At 35.7% G+C, this 23,366-nt stretch overlaps 1 protein-coding gene across 1 annotated transcript in view; it reads right to left on the bottom strand.

Annotated features, from left to right (window-relative positions):
• The window catches only part of LOC5570162 (neuronal PAS domain-containing protein 4), a 201,156-nt gene that overhangs the window by 51,245 nt on the left and 126,545 nt on the right, over nt 1-23,366 (bottom strand). Inside the window, exon 5 of the mRNA XM_021850707.1 lies at nt 8,911-9,000. Within this exon, the coding sequence (XP_021706399.1) occupies nt 8,911-9,000 (90 nt within the window). The remainder of the gene's footprint in view (nt 1-8,910; nt 9,001-23,366) is intronic.

The raw sequence follows: 23,366 nt of genomic DNA, 5'->3' as shown, positions 1-23,366 counted from the left end.
TCCAACATATAAGAGGTTCGGCAAATCCTAAGCGCTCGATTTTTGCTAACAAGACATCGTTATTTATCTTGTCAAAGGCTGCCGAAAAGTCTGTCTAAATTGCATCAACTTGTTTACGAGCTTCAATGGTTTTGATAATTAAGGATATTTAGCTGGCTAAATGAGTGGTAGTGGATCGTTTTGGCATAGAGCCATGCTGGGTTTAAGATACATAATTCAGGAAGAGATTTTTGAAAAAATCCAGTACAATCATCTCAAACAGTTTGGACGTTGCACACAAGGAAGCAGTTCCTCTGTAATTCAAAACTTCCCCTTTATCGCCTTTTTTGAAGACTGGGATATTTTCCATGCACTCGGAAAACAGCCAGAATAGAGCGAACGGTTAAACAATGGCTTAGAAAGGGATGAGATGCAGCTTCTAAGAACAACAGCTGGAATTTCATCAGGACCAGGGTTTGATGAGCACTTCAACCTGTCACAAGCTAACTCAACTGTGAGCGACGAAATCTTGTTCGTTTATTGGAAATGATGAAATGAAATTATTACTTGCCGGTATCTTTATTCGTCGTATCGTTTTCATTTTTGTCGCAATCGGTTTCCCGATTCGTCTCACAACTAACGGCGTACTGTGATAAAGTCAGAGGTCAAAATACAACATATAAACGCTATGATAAAATGATTTACTATAATATAGATCAACGGCCATCTTCCTCCATTTCTTCAGCATGATGCAATACATTAATCTATATAAATAAAAATGGAGTGGTGTTTGTATGTCACGAAATGGCTTGAGAACGGATGAACGGATTGACGCAAGGTTTTCACTGTTGCCCTCCACAAGGGATGCGACGTGTTTGTGCGGGGAAAAAGTTCAGGAAAGTCTCCGGAATAATCGGGATAACGGGAGAAGACTAAAGTGTCATTTTGTAGGGGGGATTTCTTGACGTTTTCCAACAGCCTACTTGGTAGCAAAACGAAGTTTGCCGGGACCACTAGTCTATCTATATAAACAAAAATGGAGTGGTGTTTGTATGTCACTAAATGGCTTATGAACGGGTCAATGGATTTGTATAGGGGCGATCCATTGATTACGTAAGACAATTTTCAGGGTTTTCCAACCCTCCCTCCCCCCATGGTAAAATTTTTTGTATGAAAATTAAAAATAAATTGTATGGCGCGTAAGAAATATCAACCTCCCCCCATAAACCCTTACATAATTAATGGACAGCCCCATAATTCTTTCTCCATTATGTTCGTCAAGCGTTCCGACGTGTTTGTGTGTATTAAAGTTCTAAGATATTCACCGAGAAAGTCGGAAAAACGAGAATGAACGGAACTGTCATTTTGTATGGGACGATTCATAGCGGTTTTCAACAGCCTCCTTGATGGCAAGACGAAGTTTGCCTGGATCACTAGTTACCTTTAAAATTGATTGTTCACCATCAACATTCAGCCCAAACATATAAACACAATTCCTTTTGACCGGACAACCATGACCGCTGGTCATAGTGCAGCGAAAACAACACAATCAAAGGAACCGTTTTATATACGCCGAGCAACACGCACACATTGATGCGCACAAGTTTTTTTTCCTCAGGATTGAACTTTGTTTACATTCTCAATTATACGCGATCTTTGAGGAAATTTTAAACAAATCATGAATTATAGATGTTTTATGGCGTGTGATTGTGATGAAATCGTTCAGTGAAGAAGTACGAAGGTTTTCCACAGTGAAAATAAGCGCACAGCGAAGTAAGACACCCAAGCTCAAAATAAGAAGATCAGGAACGTTTGCCAACTATTTCTCCAGTTTTGTGCCTTCGAAAACGTGAGTAGGGGGAGAAGTCGGCCATTGTGCCGGCCATCTTTGGATTCCGAGATGTTTCACCTTAAGCATTTCGCACAAATTCGTAGGTGGTACAGTCCTAGACCTTTGTAGTATGAGGGTTGCGTCCTTCCCGTCCGAAGATGCAGAGAACTCTACGACCTCTCATAGATGTTACGGGAAGTTGAGTAATGTTGATGGAAAAGGTGGTGCCATAGGATACGTTCGGTAAACGTTCTGGCCGACAAATGGTTAATATTTACGCATTGTGATCATGCGTTGCTGATCAGAACAAACTCACCAAATTCCTTTTCGAAACTCCTCTGCCATCCGTCGCTCCTCTAGCAATGAATACTACATAACATAAACGGACACACTTGTTTAAGCCGTAACATAGCACCGCTTAAGCCGTAACCTATTAAAATGCACGCACCGCGAGAATAATCGACAAAAAGACTTCCATCTCTAACCCTAGCAAAATTCATAAAGTTGCAAATAAAAATAAATCATTGCCCAAAACGTATTTAGAACGATTGTATATAACGAAAAATGATGTTTAGATCGAAAATAAAAATTTGGGTATTAGAGGGTTAGAAACAAATATGTAAAACATTTAAAATATAAAATAACAAATAAAGTATGAATTGAGAGAGATTGGTGAGAGATTACCAAATTCCTCAAGTAGCGTCCACAATCTGAAGGTTTAGGTGCAGCCACAGAAGCCTTCTGGCGAAGCATAAACTGCAGCACCAGCAGCTGAACTTTTCTTGGTTATTTCTGTCGTTAGCTTCAACACGTTATTCACGTAATTCTTCAAGAAAACGCTACCGCAGCCTTCGTCAAGGAATTCAGCTCCAAAATTAATAGCATATCTTTCATTTTACGCTCACTCATAATTGTGTACTGGAAAATTTCACGCTTTTCTTCCAACTTCTATCGCTCATTGCGATAAACATATCCGAAGAAAGAAAGTTTTTCGTCCACGATTTACCTCTATACCGTGTGGGACCGAAATCCGTACACCTAAGCACTAAGCCAAATAAAAACCTCTTTAAAAAAAATGTTTGGATTTGTAAAAGGCAATTGATCATTCTTTTTCTATTACTTTCACATCTTTCAAGACATAATTGTTCCCAAAATGAGCCTGAAGTTGAGTAGAAACCTTGAAGAAACAGGGATTAAAATCACTTGTCTTGGATCTAAATCCGTACACCCTGATAAGGTGAATCAAAATCCGTACACCCGTGATTCGATATCCGTAAGGCTGCCAAAAAATCAAAACTTAAATGCTAAAGACGTCAATTTTATGTTAGTCTTTTTTATTTCAAGTGAGCCTCAAACTTTAAAAAGATGCTTCCAATAGCATATTCAGAACCATTCTCGTGTTCATGTTCAGTTTTTGAACAAACGCAAGGATCACTAGACTGATCGCGAATTCGTGTTCTTTAAAATTTTTGACATGCTCGCTTTTACTGCTTTGACCTTACAGTCCCACGATTCCAACACACAATCTACATCTCTTGTGGATCCGTTGAGTAAGCCATGGCTGCGTCCCAACAAGGGAATTATACTCGCTAATTGAAACTACTGAAATCTGGGATGAACGGTTAAGAATCACACATATACACAGAAAAAAATATTTAATTTTCAATGTGATGTAAACTGAAGTCTACTGTAAAAATAAATCAAATTCGTGTGTTGTTACAGCATCATGTAAATTTAAATGAATATACATTCAATTTTCAACTATAAATGGTAGAATACTACATGATCGTGTAAATTTAAATGGTAGAATACTACATGATCGTGTAAATTTAAAGTGAAATCGATTGAAAAATAATGGATTGGTCGTTGAAATTTAGGTTTATTTTGATGCTCCAAATATGTGCATGAAAATAAACTTAAATTTACAACATATTTTCAGCTGTGTAGATAGAAAACCATGTATTTTCGGAAATTATATCCATTTTTCGGCTTTGGTTTCGGAAAACCGGAAGACAGTTACGATCAGATTCGACGTGAATAAATTGCAGGCGTGGTAGCAATATGCAAAAGCTATTCATTTGGACATGATTTCATTTGGAAATGATCACGGAATATTCGGAACATCTCCGGTGTCCGAAGGCCAATTTCCATGGCCAAGCAAGCTCCTGAAACTAGACCAAATTGGCTGTCGACTGCTTCTAGATGCATCCAATTTCATCCATTTTTCATAAATTAATAAGCATTTTAGTTTAGTCAAAATTTTGCCTATCTCAATCATTTTTCCTATCCCCTGTATTACCGCATCTCTGACGGTGATTTTCAAAATACCTAAAGCCTTCGCAGCTTTTGGGAATTATTGGCCATTGTACACTGCTTCAAGTCTTTTTCCTAAATCATAAATGTTATATTTCAGCTTCATACTATCTTATTTATTGGCTAAAACGTGATGAAATATGTTAAAGTTTTGTACTGTACGGATTAAGATTCAATTTGGAATTATGAATCACAATCCGTACAGCACAATAATCCTCCCAAACAGTTATTGTACTGTTCAGAAATAGCATTTAATCCTACGGATTTACAAATACTCACTATAAGAAGTCATCGTGATCAACAATTGGTTCAGAAAAAGTGCGCATTTGACTATTAATATGTTGGAAACTATTCTCACTCTTCTTAGCAAATCACTAAGAAAGCACACAACCCAATCATCACAATAATGAGCGGTCACATTTTGATTTTTACAATTTTCAAATCATGGCCTTCTTCTTTCTGGCGTTACGTCCCCACTGGGACAGAGCCTGCTTCTCAGATTAGTGTTCTTATGAGCACTTCCACAGTTATTAACTGAGAGCTTTCTTTGCCGATTGACCATTTTTGCATGTGTATATCGTGTGGCAGGTACGAAGATACTCTATGCCCTGGGAATCGAGAAAATTTCCTTTACGAAAAGATCTTCGACCAGCGGGATTCGAGCCCACGACCCTCAGCATGGTCTTGCTGAATAGCTGCGCGTTTACCGCTACGGCTATCTGGGCCCCAATCTGGCCTACTTGGTTTAAATTAGCATCAACAACAACTCATAACTTACACAGGGTAACAAAAATGACATTTTTGCGTGTCTCAAGGATCAAATTGTGTGTCTCTAGTTTGATATCTCAGAAATATTCCAGCACGTCACAATTTTTAGCTACAGGTCGCCAAAGTTGTATGAAACACAGGTTTTATTAATGTTTACATGAACTTTAAAGTATGATTTATCAAACTTTTTTTGTAATTCAATCCACCAATCATGCAAAATAGGACTTGAACTTTCAACTTAGATATAATTTGATTGTAAATTTTACCATTATATTCAGTTTAAATCGATTTTTTCAACATGCTTGCAGTCTCCATATAAAATTCTTCGTTTCTTTTATATGGCATAAGACAATACTTTTCAGAACCACCAAAAAATAACATTTTACCAGCGGAAGAATTATGAGCTTTCTTTACTCTTGAAACGCACTAACTTCCCTACATCTTCATGCTTGTAGTCTTGTACGCAACTAGATTTTTCTTACGAATATTAGCCGAAACAAGGTTTTATTTTCTGGATTTGAAACCACCCGAGAACGGGCAAAATCGTTTCAGAAAACCAAAAGCAACCAACCTCGCGCACAGCTTTTTGATCATCTGAATTTGTACCTCAACCGCAGGTCAAAAAATGTTGGTTTTTCTTCGATTACAATTTTTATTTCGAGATTTTTTATTTTAGTTTGAGGAATATCTGATAAGCTGCTCGGGCTAGGCATTGGATATAAATAAAACGCGTTGTGTTTGGATGGGCATCTAATTTTTCCGAAAGAGGTGTTACTTTGCGAAAAAGGAACACGTGATTATTGAGCTGAAATCGAATTCAGTTTAACTTCTGCGTCCATGAGTCCTCTGGTGGTGTAGGGATAACGCGCCCTAACTAGAGATCAGGAAGTCGTGAGTTCGATTCTCACTGAGAAGACGTGTAACTATTTCGCAAAACTTCACATCAATTTGTCCATTTAATCCAATTGCAAAGTATATGTAATGTTAAGTTTTTCGATAGTTTTCAAACTTTCACTCAGCTGGTTAGCCGTAAACCACGAATCATAATTAATTAAAAACAAGTTCCGTAATTTTGGGTGAAATTGATCATTTTTCACGGTTTTTCTAGTCTGTTTTCTATAATGTTAACAATGCCAAACAACTAAATGCAGGAAACAAGTACGAAAGTGAGTTTCATCGACTCATGTAGCGAAATTTTCTAACAAATGTCATTTTAGTGTTAACAAATATCTCTAAAATAAAAAATCAGAGGACCTCATTTCGGGGTGAAATTGATCACTTGTCAATGCCATTATTGTTAGTTTTCAAAACAACTCTATATGATATTTGAGCTCTCTGATTCCGAATATGCTTGTCAAATTCTTAACAATGCAATATTTATATAAATAATGAACAGTTAAATTTCAACAAATACGCGGAAAACGCCTAAATGTATGCAATTCCCTAAGGAATGCAATGATATCTAACAGAAATTCAATTAATTCAACCATATGATCTAATTGGTACGAGTTTTGGTAATGAAATCTGGTTTAGGATATATCTCAAGCATCCTCACAAACTTTCAGGTTTATACCATATTTAAATCCTTCCTTAGAAATAGAAGTTTATAGGTGTTTGTCAATACTGCACCGTGTATGATTTTGAATTTTTACATTTTTTCATAAAAATAAACATTCTTCAACGCAAAAAACTTCACAACAAACAATTCGACAAAAGCTACGACAAACAACGTTCATTTACTGCAGCTTATAATTGTGCTCCATTACGAATAAATAAAATCGTGTGATACGATGATCAATTTCACCCTTCTGATCAATTACACCCGATTTTACGGTAATACAAATAGGTTAGCAAAATGCAGAAGATTACAAAAAAAAAGGTTTAGATATTTTTTCTTCATACTTGCAAAAATGGAATATTTCTCCTAATGCTTCCAAAATTCATATTATAATATTCCTCCATAAACCAAAAGCTCTTTATTTTAAACCTTCAAGTGGACATGCTGTCACGATGAGAAGGGTTTCAATTAATTGCGGGGATAAACTTAAATATTTAGAGCTCATGCTAGATAAACATTTACCTTTAATTAAGAACAAAGATAATGAAGACAATACTGAATAATGAACTAATGAATAAAGATAATACTAATACTAACAAAGAAAAGAGAAACGAAGAAGCTGCTTTTATCAGAGAAACTTTGAGGTAACACTTTTGCACCCGTGGGCCAAAAAATGTCCAGCATGACAACGCAGATAGCAGAAGCATCAACAACACCATCAACTTTCAGAGGGGAGCTTCTTAAGCGCAAAAAAATAATCAATTACACGCGTTATGCTCGCACTTTATTTATGTGCTCATTAACGACGTGACATGAATGAGAATCCACCGCGTCGTCGTCAACACAAACGATGATGATGATGATGTGGATACAGTAGCAGGAAAACAATCCGTCCGTTCGTCCATTCGAGTGGGGGTAAGGAGCTTTACGGGTTATAGGAGAACTAGGTATAAAAAGCACCGTCGAAGTAAAACGCGTTACTGCAATATCTCTAAAATGAAAGGAATTTCAGTAAATTTGATAATTTCATACGATCCCTTTATCTTTTTTTATGCTCCTCTTAGAAAAATATTTTCTTATTTCTACCTTAAAAAAATAAATCAGAAACGATTTTGGAAACCCAAGGAGTAAAAGTCATGCTTAATGGTTTCTCAAAAACTATCTATGAAATTCAGATTATGCTGCAAAAACTCAAATGAGACATAGAACTGCATAGTATGATAGTTTTTATCAATTTCAAATTACCCCGTCTACCCCTAATACAGACCGCACTGATCAACTGTCCTCGTGTGAAAGGCTTGTTAGGAGGGCCGAGTTGTTTATGAACGCTGACGTGCAACTGCTGCTGATAAGATCAGCGCGGATAGATAATTGCATAAATGAAGTTGGTTGCCCGATACCTATTCAAGGCGATTGTAGTTTCGTCGAATGAATTGAGAATGACACGATGCTTCTGGGAACATGGTAAGTCACCGCTGAAAATAACCCATGACGACTTTGGATTGTCAATTCAATCGGTTAATTTCGAGAAATGGTGATCTTTGGAGCAACCTGGAAGCAATCATCTTGAATGATGAAAATATCAGAAAACTTTACATGGTGGGTGGTGCGAACATGAGACTAAGTAACGTGATACGAGCAATTATCTGAAAGAGAGATAATCAAAAGCATAAAAGTGTGAGGTGGATATCAACTTGCATCTCACTTCATGGCGGTGCAATTTGTTGAAGCTGCTGATAATCGCAATAGAAAATCACTTCTTTCATTATAGTTGGTACTATAAACTAAAGAAAGTCTATGAACTCACAACTTCTTTGCAAGTAGGGTTCAAAACATGAAAAAATGGCGTTTCTTTGAAATTTAAATTGACTCTGAAGGCTTTTATACTGGTCTTGCACTTCCAGGCATAGAAAAAAGCATTTGACAGAGTTTGGATCGGTTGTAAAATTGAAAAACTTGATTTTCCAACATATATTTTTAGAATAATATCAGTCAAGTCGTAAACTTCAGGTAAATTATAAGAATTATAAATCTGAAAGACTTCTTGAAAGAGCTGGTGTTCCCCTAGGCAGTTTTTTAGGATCAATATTGCTGTGTGCGTTTGAAATGCAAATTTCAAATGCGAGAACACCAAACGCGATAAGATTTTCCACAAGAAATACGATGTCAAAGATACATTTTTCTTGCTAGGTCGACGGTGATTTTATGATCGTTGCTAGGAGTCCTTTGATTGTTTTGTGTTACCGCATTTGGAGGACGTTTAGTGAAGATTTGCACCTCAAAGGCAAACAGCAATATTGTACAAAATTTACAAAAAAAAAATCAACGTTGTAGCACGCTGGGAGGTACAAACATGACACTAAGTAAAGTAATTGCATGGCGATGCAATTTGATGAAGCAGTTGATAATTACGATACTTTAACCGAAAAAAGCGTTCAATACAACAATGTTCGCTACTTACCATCGAATGTCCCAGGTACTCGGCCGCATTATCGGAAATGTAGAGTAGCTTCCCATTTTGCGTAAGCATCATCAGGAAACCGGACATGGCCTGAAAAGAAACCAAACAAAATCCTATAAGTGAAGGCCCTAAAAAATCAACGGAAAAACCGGACTCTTCATCAGAGCCCCCAAGGTGCGATAACCAGTAGCCGAAAGTCTTAAAATTACAAACCACTTAAAAAAAGTGTCTCCCATCGTTCGGGCGCAGTCATGCAAAGAGCCCAGACACTTTAAGCCAGATCAATCACGAAAACAAACGGGGGTATCAGCGGAGAACGGTAATCGCATTCGTCGTCGTCGTCATCGCCACTGACTGTCAAAGAAACGGATGTCCTTCCATGGGCGTTGCTAGAGGGCCATATCACCCCAGCCCTACGAAAAATAAAAACAAACATAAACTGCTACCAAAAAAAAAAAAAATGTACATTACATCAATTTAGCGCTTAAATTAAATGGAATTGAACGCAAAAGTTAACCTAAATTCGATTAACTCAAGAAATAGCGATGGGTCTCTTAAGGAATCGACCGAAAATTATTATTATAAAACTATCCAAGGACATTATCTTTCGATTCAAAGTGAAAAACTTCACGAAATCTTCAGTATTGCACTGTAATAATTGAAAGACAGCGAGAGAGGAGAGAAACTCTCATTGTTACGCTTTGAGGTGGTTGACCCTCCTTGATGTAAATCCTAATTACCCCATGCATCCTTCCGAAATGACAAATCAAATTTCGGAGCCCGCGTTCCGCAGGCATGTGTGTATCAAAGATGAAAGTGAATGATTTTCACACGAGTTGTCACTCTTCTGGAGTGGGATCAAATTCGATTGAAGGCAAAAACAGATCCCCCCTTTAGGAGTTGATGAATCATTACTTTCGGTATTTGTTTTATACCCAGTTTTCACAGTTTCCCAGCCAACATGGGTGCTGAAATAATCCCCTTTACCGTGCTCCACGCCAGATGAAGCAATCCAATTCCAATCGGAACAATCATTCCGGGCATATCATGTTGCAAAAACAAACCCAACGGAATCAGAAACACGGCAATCATCACATTCGCGCGGAGTCGATAATCGATTATTGTTTATTTTGCCTTGTAGATTCTCATTGTAAAGTGCCTTCCGATTATCCTGAAAAAGTTCCTCAATTCCCACAATGTCTAAATCCATATAAAAAAGCACCAGAAATGAATTTGGGATTTCTATATTTGTGATGTTATTAAATATACCTATCATACAGTGTATTGTTCTGTATTCATATGATTCCTTATTGAAATTCCAATAAAATCATAATTCTTATATAGTCCAAAATATATACGAAATATGTGAATAGTTGCTTATGAAACAATGAGAACACTAAATATCATATAAAGATTTAATATTTCTTCGATCTAGTAAAAAAAATGTTTTGTCCAAATTTTATTTTCTTCACACCATTGTAGGATCGCGCAATTTCAGTTGCAACGAATCCGTAGAGATTTTTTTAGTTTCGTTATTTATATCTTCAATTGCAGAGCAACGAGAGTAGTGGCCCATTATGTCGAGGAAATCGTCTTCCATTTCTTCTCCCTTCGTTTGCTATCATCTTCCGTAATCATAGCGCGAAAGAGGCTACCACCCGCACCTTTTGGCAAACTGAGTAAGAGAGGCTTCTTATTTGGGCCCCATCAATGTAGGACTGAAATATGATGCGAATAATAATATACTGCGCTCCATTGGGACTGCTGTGAAACAGAGAAAAACAGTCAAAACCATCATTGGGGCAGATTTATGCCACTTTCTTGGATTTTCCCATGCTGTTCCAGCAACTTCAACATGGTCCAGCTAAAATATTTGAATTTTAGCATAGATTTTATTGGACCAAGTGAAAATCTTGAATAGCGGCCAAAATATACTTGTCCAAAAAGTGGGTACTGGAATATTTCATATATAGAGTAAGGTGGGGCAAAACTTCGAACTTAGTGGTATAATCAAAGTTTCCAGGAAAACAATAGCAGTTAAAACAAAACAAATACCATACAATGAACCTTCAACATATTGGCTATAATTTTGCTAAACAAACTTGTGTCAAAATATTTACCCATTTTTAGTTATAACAGTTTCAAAATTGATTGTCTTATTCGAACTTTTGCTCCACTGGTGGGGCAAGAGTTCGAATCTAGTGTCGGGCAAAACTTCGCTGGCTAAAACCCAACATATCGATCCTTTTATGACAGGCATACTTTACACCAGCCGTAAACTTAAGTTTGACGAAAAATACACACTAAATTTTCACAAAAAAAAATGCCCAAAACCGGGTTAATTGTAATATACTCAAAAATAGCAGTTTTTCGCAAAACTAAGTGGAAATGTAAAATTTTGGTGACAGTTTTCACACGATCAGACAAATATAACTAAATTTGTAGATAATATATGGATTTTAGGCAATTTGCCCATTTTTCCGTGATTTTATACATGGGTCGAACTTTTGCCCCGCTGATTCGAACTTTTGCCCCACTATGGGCCAAAAATTGTTTTCAAGCATTTATGCAAAATCTAATACACTTCAAAGCAACCTTATGATAGGCCTATAAACGCCCTTACATAAAATATTGAAAAAGATTTTATCTTCAATTGGTTCCATGCAACGAAAGTTTGACCAAAAATTACAATATTCACGTCGAAAAACAACAAATAGCCATAACTTTTACAAATCTCAATCGATTTTTATGATATTTGGAGTAAAAGTCTCTTACTTGAATAGCATTCGAACCACAATGACATTTATAAGATTTATTTTGAATTGAGCTAGAAATCTTAAAAAGAAACTCTTACTCCACTCGAACTTTTGCCCCACTTTACTCTACACTATATAGCTACCAAAAATTTCTATCAGACTTTGAAATCGACTTAAAAAATGAAAAAATCAATAAGGAATCAATCTTGAAGGAATGCTCAAGAGAATTCTTACAAGCATTTATAGTAAAATCTTTGAAAAAAAAAAAAACAAAATTCTTTGAAAGAATTTCTGATGAATTTTCCAGATCGATTCTAGGATGATTTGTAAAGAAGTCTCTAAGAAGAGCCATAAAAAATTTCCTGAAAAGTTCCTAGACAAAATCTTGGCAAAACTTATGAAGAAATCTCTGGAAAAATACTTGAACAATTTATTAGGTATCCCTATAAAAAACATTGAAGAAATTCCTAGATGAAATCATTGAGGATTATCTTTAGATATTCCAAGTGGAAACCAACATGATATTAGTGAACCTGGATAAATCTAATAGTATCCGGTAGAAATTCCTGCAGATTTTTTTTTTTTTCAGAAAATCCAAGAGAAATCGTTTAAAACTCGGCAGAATCACCAGAGGAATTCCTCACAGAATTCCAGGAATTTTAAGTTTCTTGGGAATTTTAAGGATTTGTTAGAGAAATTTCTGTAAGAACCCCACAGGCATTTTGAAAGTAGTTCTTGGATAAATTTTATGAAACATACCTGGAACATTTTTTTAGGTTCCACGATGGTCCGCATCGACATTTCAGCAGGAAAAAAGTGCTTTTTTTTCTGTTCTCGGTAATTTCAATCGTATTATGTCTTCAGAAAAGGTGTTCGTAATTAAATATGCATCTTCTAAGAAAAAAGCTGAACAGGGTTGCCCTTGTTTAGGATTTAATTTTGGCTTAAACTTTTTTGTTTTAGAAAATTTGTGGTTATGCTTTTCTGCGAACTTTTAGAATTGGTTTTTATGAACAACTTTGTCGAAGACACTTAAAGTCCAACTCTTTATTTGAGCTAAATAAATTGATTCTGAAAGTTCCAACTTAGGATGGACTCGAAAAATCTTTTTTTTTTGTCTAACTCTTTTTGTTTTCAGTTCTACACGAATGTGGTCTTCATATGAGTTGTAGAGGATGATGATGCACATTTTGTAATTCTTGTAATTTTGAAATTATAAGCCAATTTAAGTGAAAAACTAGATTATGACATGCCAATAACTCGTGGAGTTGATCTGATCAATGGCAGCATTTGAAAAGCCAACTTTTGATATCAACACTGTGAACGTTATTAGATTCAGAAAATTCATTGCAAAAACACTTTAAAAACTTGAAAATTGCCCCATAACATTTTAAAGCTTACGGTGTGCAAGCATAGTCGTAGGTTATAACTAGATCTACAACTTTTCCGTATTGAAAAATTTTAGAAGAATCAATTGTGAAGTTTCTTCTGAAATTTCTGAAATAAATAGTTAAGAAATCAAGGTTTTTTTTAAATAATTTATTGATGAATCTTTGGAAAATTCTTGTTGGAACCTTGCAATCATTACTAAATAAATTGTTAGACAAATTTAATGTAATAACTGAAGGAATTTTTGGGAAATTTCTGGTGATAATTCTTTGCGTAATTTTCATGGCAAATATTTTGAAAGAATGGCATGTCAAATACTAAGTGACATTTACATGTGCAGAATTTCACGTATAAGATGTCGCGAAAAGGCCAAGGCCTTTTGCGTAAAAAAGTGGAGGTGACATAAGGGTTGTAGGACATTTCCCAGAAAGTCAAACTCCAGAACGACATTCCCCAGAATTACGTTCCCCAGAAACCCATTCCCCAGAATGGGACATTTCCCAGAAAACCATTCCCCAGAATAGGACATTCTCCAGAATGGGTTTTATACGTTTGTAAAGAATGGAAAAAATGGTAGTTTAGTTTTTTTGTCGTTAAGAAATGTAACTACTGAATTGATCCGAATTCCCAGAAGCTTCGAATTCCGGACACAAACGTCGATTCACCCAAAATATTATTTAGTCAAATTCATTATTATGGATCTCAAGCGAATAATATCGGAATTGAATTAAAAAATCTTTTGAACGGCGAGTGTTTGCTTCCTTTTTCTCAGGCAAACCATCTAAGCTGCCGTCCATAAATCATTTGGTCTTCTATGAAAGGGGGGGGGGGAGGTGGCATACAAATTTCAAAAAGTTTGTACGGTCAAAAAATCACGAAGGGGAAAATGTGGTTTTGTGGCTAAGTGGTTCATCGGCAGACCCAACCATAATCTTAGGAGGAAAATGCTGTTTAAAAATTTCCTTAATTGTGTCTTAATCAATTTCATAATTGTGCTACTGTCGTTTTCCTGAATATCATTTCCCTGAATGCCACCTCTCCGAATGACCCGTTTCCCCGAATAGTGATGTAGTTCAAACAGGTGCAAGAATAGTCTTTAAGGACTGGGTGCTGAACTAGAATGAATGATTAGCAATTAAAAGAAGAAGATAATATAGAGGATGACGTTCAACATCCTCGACTAAATATATCTTGCCAAAAATGCCAATGATGGTGAAACTCGAAAGAACCGCCAATCAAGTGAAGAAGGGTGCATATTAGATGACCGGTTCGTTACCACCTCGAAACACAAAAAGTTATGATAATTATAAGAGCTAAAAACTTTTCGGAAACTAGGCTATTCGGGGAAACGAGTTGTTCGGGGCATTGGCATTCTGGGAACTGGCGTTCGGGGAAACGACATTTGGGAAACCGACATTCGAGGAAAAGTAGCTCAACCGTTTAAAATAAGCTGTTCCTACATATGCCATACAGTGTTTTATGATCAAACTTGATCCAAGCTATTGTTTTTTGTTTTCATAGTTATTCTTCCTTCTTTTAAAATTGGCTGTTCTTTCTAATTGTACTTTCAAAGGGAGATTGGTGTAGTGTAATATGTCACAAAGTAAATTAATGGAATTTGTTTTTCGGCTTTCATGGCATATTCTCCTTTCTTTTGAACATATGCTGTTCTTCCTAGGTTTATTGTCTAAATAGTTAGGGATGGTACACATATTATGTCACGCTAAATTTCAACTTTTTAGACGAGAAAATCGTCAAAAAAAATATTAAAATCGTCCAAATGGTTCGAATTACATTTCCGACCATAGGTGGTTAATTTTAAAGAATTTTTGATTTAAAGATTCTCCATTCAATAAATGAAAGACTGCAACAAACCGAAAGTCCTACCGTTAAAAATAAAAAAAAAAACAGTACGAAAATGTTTTACCTATGAAAATTATGGTTTTCCTCGAATTTTCCAGTTAGATGCATTCACTATTTACTATTTACCATTTTCCTGGATTTGAAAACCTCAAAGATCTCTTGTTATTTTTTTTCTGGGGAATGTCCCATTCTGGGGAATGGTTTTCTGGGGAATGTTCCATTCTGGGGAATGGATTTCTGGGGAATGTCCAATTCTGGAGAACGTAATTCTGGGAAATGTCGTACAATCTGACATAAGTGCATAAATCATGCGATGAAAAACGGAATACAATGCGAGTGTATAAATTTTCTACTGAACTAATAAGTAATGTTATGCGACTTAACTTATGATAACAAATATTGATTTGACAGCTGTCACGGCGGATTGATTCGACTTACTTTGTACGAGTGTACGAGATGAAACAAAATGCACAAATGAACTCAGAATATAGCGTTTTATGCGAGAAAACACATCAAACTGACGATTTCATCTACTATGTTTGCGGGTTTGATGTAATTGGTATGACTAACGAGTTATTACGTGAAGTTTTATGCGACATCTGGTTGTGTGGGATCTATGGAGAAACTTTGTGCGAAATCTTCGAGAAATTTGTGTGGCCTACACTGGAATGAATTACCTCAAAGGCTGGAACTGTTCATGTGGAAATTCCCACTAGTATTCCAGAATGCACTTTGGAAGAAATTTCAGGAGGCTTCTTCAGAAAAATCTCTGATGATTCCTAACCCTATCATGAGACAATAACAATTACTTGTAGGATATTCTGGAGCTGTCACCGGACCTGCACTATACCGCCCATAAAAGCATAACTATCCCATATGAATTTTTGAACCAACACCTTTTATCATCGCAACATTCATGTTTCAATATATATTTGACAAGGCATATATAATTTAGCACACTTTGTTCAAAAATGTTGTGGAAAAATATGAAATTGGTGCATTCCAATATTGAAAAATAAAACATAACAGTCCCTACATGAACATTTAACCCAAATAGCAACTGTAAAACGAGAATTGCGCCAAGTTTATATTTTTGGCTAATCATCATAAACAAAATGAGTTATCTGCGCAAAATGAGTTATGGCATGCAACAATATACTAGACAATTATGAACATTTGTATGAGACAACAAACTTTAAACTTTGAGCGCTATTTTCTCAATGCCTACTTTTTCCATATGGAGCAATTATGCCTTAATGGGTAGTATACTCCTGGCGTAAAATCTTGAAGATGTGTCACATGATAGCAATCATCGGATTGATGTCGTTTTTCAATGTCCCGGAATCGGCTCCAACACATCCGAGAAGAACTTGTAAATTACCCTACGTTACAAGAAATTATTCTGTAAGCATCGCATAATGACGAAAAATCTTGTAAATTAATGTGACGCATAATAGGGTTCGCAATCATTGGATTGATTTCCTTTTCTGGGGTCACGGAATTGGCTCCGGGATGTTCCGGAAGTATTTGTAAATGACCCTTTAACGCAAGAAATTTCTCAACATGCATCATTCTAAGGTCCCGGAATCGGCTCTAGAATATCCCGGAAACATTTGTAAATCATCATATGTGCAAAAAATATTTCCTGAATCGGCTTCAGAGCATCCCGGAAGTACTTGTTAATGACCTTGTATTGCAAAATAGGAAACTCAATATGCATCATATTATACTCCCGGCGAAAAATCCTCAAGATTGATATGGTTTGTGCTGATCAAATTTTGATCCCCATTTACTGTCCCAGGAATCTGTTCTAGGGAATCTGGAACCGGCCAAAATGGTTCCAAACGAGTTGCAAGAGTCGAAGTATACTAATGTAATGTTACAAACAATTTTGTTTTGTTTGATCCGTGTAAAATAATTGTAGAAATGTCTCAAATGACCTTCGAACAGACCCCCCGAGACATCCGCAAAAAGCTGGAACCGATCGTTCGAGTTGGGATTCAAGTTTAAGTCATGAAACTTGCATAGTGTTGTGGGCTTGCGTCAAAATTTCATTGAAATCGGCTGAAAGTTGTGGAAAAAGAGCCAAAAGATCACGAACATTTGGTTGTGAAAAATAGGTCAGAGACCCGGACAAGTCGAGTCAAGTACACGACACTGAAGGCGGCCATACGTGTATTTGTCATAAGATACAAACCCCACTGGTTTTCATCCATATTTTTTAATTTGTAGTTCATAGTATCTTATGAATTTTGTACTTTTTCATTTTTAAATCACTTATGATAAATCTTTCTTGGTGATGCAAAAAACCTCAGAATAAGGCACAACATAACATGAGAAGGTGAGAAATATTTATGATGTGGGTCCAACAATCAAATGGTGAAATTCAATCAACCCAGGCTAATAATGGAAAAGTTCAGTTACAGAATCATTTACCGTGTAAGAAACTGGAATTTGGTACACTTAAACCTCAATTAACGAAGTCTTTTTTTACACAACCTCATCTTAAGCCATTTTTTTACGAAGTAAACTCAATTTACGTCACTTTTTCACGCAGTGCGTAAATTGAGTTTAGACAATTGGGAAATTATGTAATGGATTGCCCTCCGGTTGGGGAAAACCGTTGAAATATGGATAATTTCAGAACGGGCATAAAGTGGAGATGACAAAAATCGATGTCCGACGCCATTTTGGAATCCAAGATGGCGACCTCTGGTTAGGAAAAATCGTTGGAAACTCATGCAATTTGGGTATTTTCGGAAAGGGCACGACGAGGGGATGACGAAAATCGATTTCCGATGCCATTTTGGAATCCAAAATGGCTACCTACGGTCGTAGATCCCAAGGCCTATTAATCAATGGAATCCTTGGGGGCAGTGGCGCGGGAAGTGGGTAGGACAGGTAGGACATGTACTACGTACAAAAACACCTGGGTAGGACAGTCAAAGGATTGTCCTACCCACGATTTAGCAAAAAAGATCAGCAGAAAGCTTGAAAAATAAATTTAACTGTTTATCATCTGTTCAATATACCGTAAAATGGGGTGAAGTTGATCGTTTTTGAGCGATGCTGTTCTATAATTCCTAGTAGGATGCATATATTCTCATCCAAATATGTTTAAAACCTGTACTGGTTGGATGTTTATCGAATTATACAAACGAAATTTTAACGACTAGTTATCATGTTAACAAAAACATTTTTTTAGAAATCAAAAAATGGAATTTTAGATTCCGGGGTGAAGTTGATCAATTACCGTGACACGTTTCCAAAAATAAAGAGTTATGCTATTTACTAAATTTGGGATCACTGATCTCGAATCAAGTCTCAAAAATCTTACAACTTGTTGATAAATCGGTCAATTTTATAATTGAATGTTGTAAAATCCAGAATACACCAGAGGGATTCCACGGAGGCATGCAAGTCGATTCTGATCGACCATTTCCAAAATATCTGAAACTTTGCACAGTTTTTCAGTTTCATCTAAATCGTCATTTTCCGATATCAAATCTTCAAGTTGAGTCACGACTAACTTTTCAAAAAGGTGTATGTGAAAATGGTTCAAAAATATTCAAAAAGCTGCACAGCAAAAACGGTTCGTTCGATTGTTAGACAACTAAAGAAACAAAGTTAGACAACTAAATAAAGATTCCAAAACAAATACACACAGTAAAAAAAAATTTTTTTGCATTAAAAAACATCATTTTTGTCACAAAAACTCAAATATCCCAAACCCTATCGGAATACCAACGTAGTTTTTTGAGGGAAAACGGTCCATTATATTAGCTATCTACCATAAAAATTTGGTGATGGTAAGCCAATAAACAAAAAAGTTATGACATTTCAAATATTTCACAAATTTGACACTTAGTGAAAAGTTTTTTTTTTTTCATTGTTAATTTTTTTAGGACCGCAGTTTGTTGCTGAATTTTTTGTTAAGGGTACCACATGAGGTTAACATGTTGTTTTCATGATATTTTATTTAATTATTCATAACTATTATAGCATCTATAAGAAAGTTAGACGCGATTCAGTGCTGTGATCTAAAGTCTTGATAGTGTCATATGTTTTATTGTACGTAACTGAAGAAAAATTCTCACAATAGTGTTGAAACCTTTTGATAAAAGAAACCTATAAGAAATCTAATATTGAAGACAAAAGCTACAAAAAAAGTTTTCTATACAGGTATACGACTAGTTTACCTGCAAAAAGTTTATCTCGTAGAGAACAAGGCGGGTCTATACCCAGGTGATCTAGTATACGTAAAGCAGGTCGGTTTTCTCGGCGCTGGTTTTCTCCACAAAGTTAAAATCTGATTACACCTGGGTATAGACCCGCCTTGGTAGAGAATAGACTTTGTTAATCATATTTGGGAGAAAGCGAGTAACTTCAACAACATCAAAAACATGATAGGTACATACCATGAACATACTCACGAAAAAGCTAAAAATATGCTACCACTATGGTTATAAAAGATTTAATTGTAAAATTTTTCTTCAGTCAAGCAAACGACACCAAACTAGTCAGCAAAAACTTAAAAGTGATTTTGTTTATTAAAATCTAACGAGCAACATGAGTAGTCGCTTTCTCAACTGTTGCAGGCCGTTTGCAGAAAAAAAAGTGTTCGAAAGAGCTACGAAATCTCACCGAAAGCACCATAGATAAACTGAAAGCGGCTGGTTATGCTCCAATGTCTACATTGAATACAAATTTACGCATTTGTACGTCCTGACGTTTAAACGTTGACAAACGGGCAATCTGTACATCATCGGTGGATCAGGTTGCAGGAAGTTCGAAAACAACAACAACTGAGGAATTACTAGATGCACCGACAACAACTGAGGAGTTACCAGAAGTACCAAGTGCAGATAGTCTTGCCACGGTACCATCAGCGACATCTGTTTCAACAAATCAATCAGAAGATGAGTGCATCCAGAAGGTCAACATCGAACGCTTCAACGAAGGGATAGCTGGAATAAAAGTGACTCCGATTAAATGGACGAAGATGGGTTACGTCAATTATCCCGAGAAAAAATACCGTGAAATCAACGAAGCTGTACGAAGAAACCTCTTCAAATTAGGACCTGAGGATGTGGAAAATACAGACTACGATGAGGTAATTATGAATATGAAGGAAAGGTTCTCGAATCTAGCCACGACAAGGAAAGAAAAATTATTGATTTTGTCGATGCTGCCAAGCTCGTGGTCTATTCAAGACGCCATTGATGAGTTCAAAACCAATAGAAATACAGCAAAAGAGGCAAAACAATTCAAAAATAACTGTCTTGCAACCAAAAATGCTAGGTCGAGTACTTCATTAACAGATGAGACAAAAGAAAAAATAATTCAATATTTTGAAGACGATGAAGTAAGTAGAGCTATGCCTGGCCAAAAAGATTATGTATCTGTAAAAAAAGATGGAAAGCGTCAAGCAATCCAAAAACGATTAATGATGACTACTTTGAAAGAAGCGTATACACGCTTCAAGGAAATTAACGAAAATATTAAGGTAGGTTTTTCCTCATTTGCAAGCCTTCGTTCAAGGCAATGCAAGCTTCTATCGAATTCAGGAACACATAATGTTTGTGTGTGCACAACACACGAAAATATTAACCTAATCTTACATAGTTTGAAAAGAATCAATTTATCAAAGAATATTAAAATGTTAACTGGTAGTCTTTTGTGTGAAAATACAACATCAAATTGCTATCTACGATCTTGTTCGGATTGTCCAGATTCTTCATCATTGGAAAATACTTTATTCGCTGAGTTTGAAGAAAATTATATTGATCAGTTATCATTTGAGCAATGGGTGATCACGAATAGGTGTGACCTAGAAACTATTGTAAAACCTGTAGATGAGTTTGTGTCATTTTTTTGCTTGAAATTAGAAAGTTTAATTCCTCACGACTTTATTAAAACAGAGCAATCCCGCTTTTAAAAAAATACGAAAAATACATTACAAGATGGTGAATTTTTAGTCATTTGTGATTTTTCTGAAAACTATAGCTTTGTATTGCAAGATGAAGTGCAGTCCCATCACTGGAACGTACAACAAGCTACAATTCATCCATTCGTTATTTATTTCAATGGAAGTACGCAAATTGAACATTTTAGTTTTATTGTAATTTCCGAAGATTTAAGACACGACTCAGTATCTGTAAATTTGTTCATTGCCAAAATGATTAACTTTTTACGCGTTGATAAGGATAAAGAAATCAGAAAGATATATTTCATGTCTGATGGAGCAGCATCGCAGTACAAAAACCGTAAGAATTTTTCGAGCCTATGTCAATTTAAATCAAAGTACGGAATTGATGCAGAATGGCATTTCTTTGCTACGTCACATGGCAAAGGTCCTTGTGATGCTATTGGAGGAACCATAAAGCGCATGGCCACAAGAGCAAGTTTAGCCAAAGAACGTGAGCATCCAATTAAAACTGCAAAAGAACTATTTGATTGGGCGAATCGCAGAAAAGAAGAAGATTTAACAAAATTATCATTTTGTTTTACTACTACTGAAGAGTACGAATTAACGGCATCAGAGCTCAGCGAGCAATATAATAACGCGAAAACGATCCAAGGAACCCAAAAATTTCACTGTTTCATTCCATTGTCAGAAAATAAAATTAAAGCAAAACTATACTCGAACTGTACTGATAATGATGCAAAAGTGTTCGATATTGTAAAAAAATTGAATAACAATAAATAAATAAATAAGTATTAATAAAATGTTTTCATGATCTCATAACGCATACCCAAATCCAAAACTTTTAAAGTTTATATATAACATTTAGAAACTCATCGATCATGTATAAGTCGTATATTTCCCCCTTGTCCATGGATCGCATCACCGACCAGAGGTGACTCCCAGATCTTTTCCTCCCTCACTAATAAACACCCTTCCCGTGGTGATTGTGGAGATGCAGAGGTATTCTCGGTCTCTAGAAGCAACAATCATTACACCCTAACATTCCTTCCCCATCCCAACTGACTGTAAGGACTTGGCCGGCGCCGTTATTGATCAATAATATTAGATCTGCTAAAATTGCACTTCGAGAGTAAGCGGAAACTCCCATCCCTTATTCATTTGGATCGTAGTGCAATTCTTACCAGTTCCGATCAATCACGGAGTAGCAACCATTGACATGTACAGTCAGTCTATGCTATGCTATGCTATGCTATGCTAACATTTAGAAACTCATCGATCATACTCTAAAAAAAAATATCCTGGTAAAAAAAAAATATTTTCGTGTTATCTGTTAATTCATTTTAATTTATACATATATACATATACATATAATATTTATACATATACATAATATTTATACATATAATATACATAATACTAATGAATATATGAAAACGACTTGTTTAATTCACGCAAGGCCCTTAACAATAAAATCAGCAACAAACTGCGGTTCCCGTAATAATTTACACCGAAAAAAAATTTTTTTTTTCTACTAAATGTGAAAATTGTGACATGTTTGAAATGTCATAACTTTTTTGTTTATTGATTTACCATTACCAAATTTTTATGGTAGATAGCTAATATAATGGAACATTTTCCCTCAAAAAATTACGTTGGTATTCCGATAGGGAGAGATATTTGAGTTTTTGTGACAAACATTATGTTTTTTAATGCAAAAAAATTTTTTTTTTACTGTGTGTATTTTTTTTGGAATCTTTATTTAGTTGTCTAACTTTGTTTCTTTAGTTGTCTAACAATCGAACGAACCGTTTTTGCTGTGCAGCTTTTTGAACATTTTTGAACCATTTTCACATACACTCTTTTGAAAAGTTAGTCGTGACTCAACTTGAAGATTTGATATCGAAAAATGACGATTTAGATGGAACTGGAAAACTTTGCAAAGTTTCAGCTCAATAGAAAAAAATGAATTAAAAAATTTACCAAATTTTGGTGCTGTTGCTTGGAATCACTCACCAAATAAAACGCCTAAAGGTATGCGATTTTCTTTGAAATTAGCAACTCGCTCACAAAAAGAACATTTTTATCTCTGAAAATGATTTTTTATCCTCAATGCAAATATAAAACTGGGTCCACAGAACATATATGGAATGTACGAATCAGTTTATTTAAATGGTGTCTTTATATAGCGTTGGAAAAAGTCGAATGTTTGGGGTAGAACCCTTCAACAGTTCATCGAACATTTCCTTAAAAATCTGTTTTTCCATGGTATAACAATCTTGAACGACGAACCGAATTTAGAAACATCAAGAGCAGCTATCAGGTAACACGATACGATATAACTTGTGATAATTGAAAAAGGGATAATAGCTCTCCTGGCAGTACATACATGTGGGTACGGGAATGATCAACTTCTCCCCACTGATCAACTACACCCCGAATTACGGTACATATAAACTATTCGATGGAGTTTCAGCGCAACGAAACATTTTTCAAGCATCATTAGTTTCTTCTGAAAAAAA

Source organism: Aedes aegypti, chromosome 3 (genome assembly GCF_002204515.2).
Source record: "Aedes aegypti strain LVP_AGWG chromosome 3, AaegL5.0 Primary Assembly, whole genome shotgun sequence".
Taxonomy (NCBI): domain Eukaryota; kingdom Metazoa; phylum Arthropoda; class Insecta; order Diptera; family Culicidae; genus Aedes; species Aedes aegypti.
The sequence above is the reverse complement of the archived record's forward strand: the minus strand, read 5'-3'. Positions and strand labels throughout refer to the sequence as shown.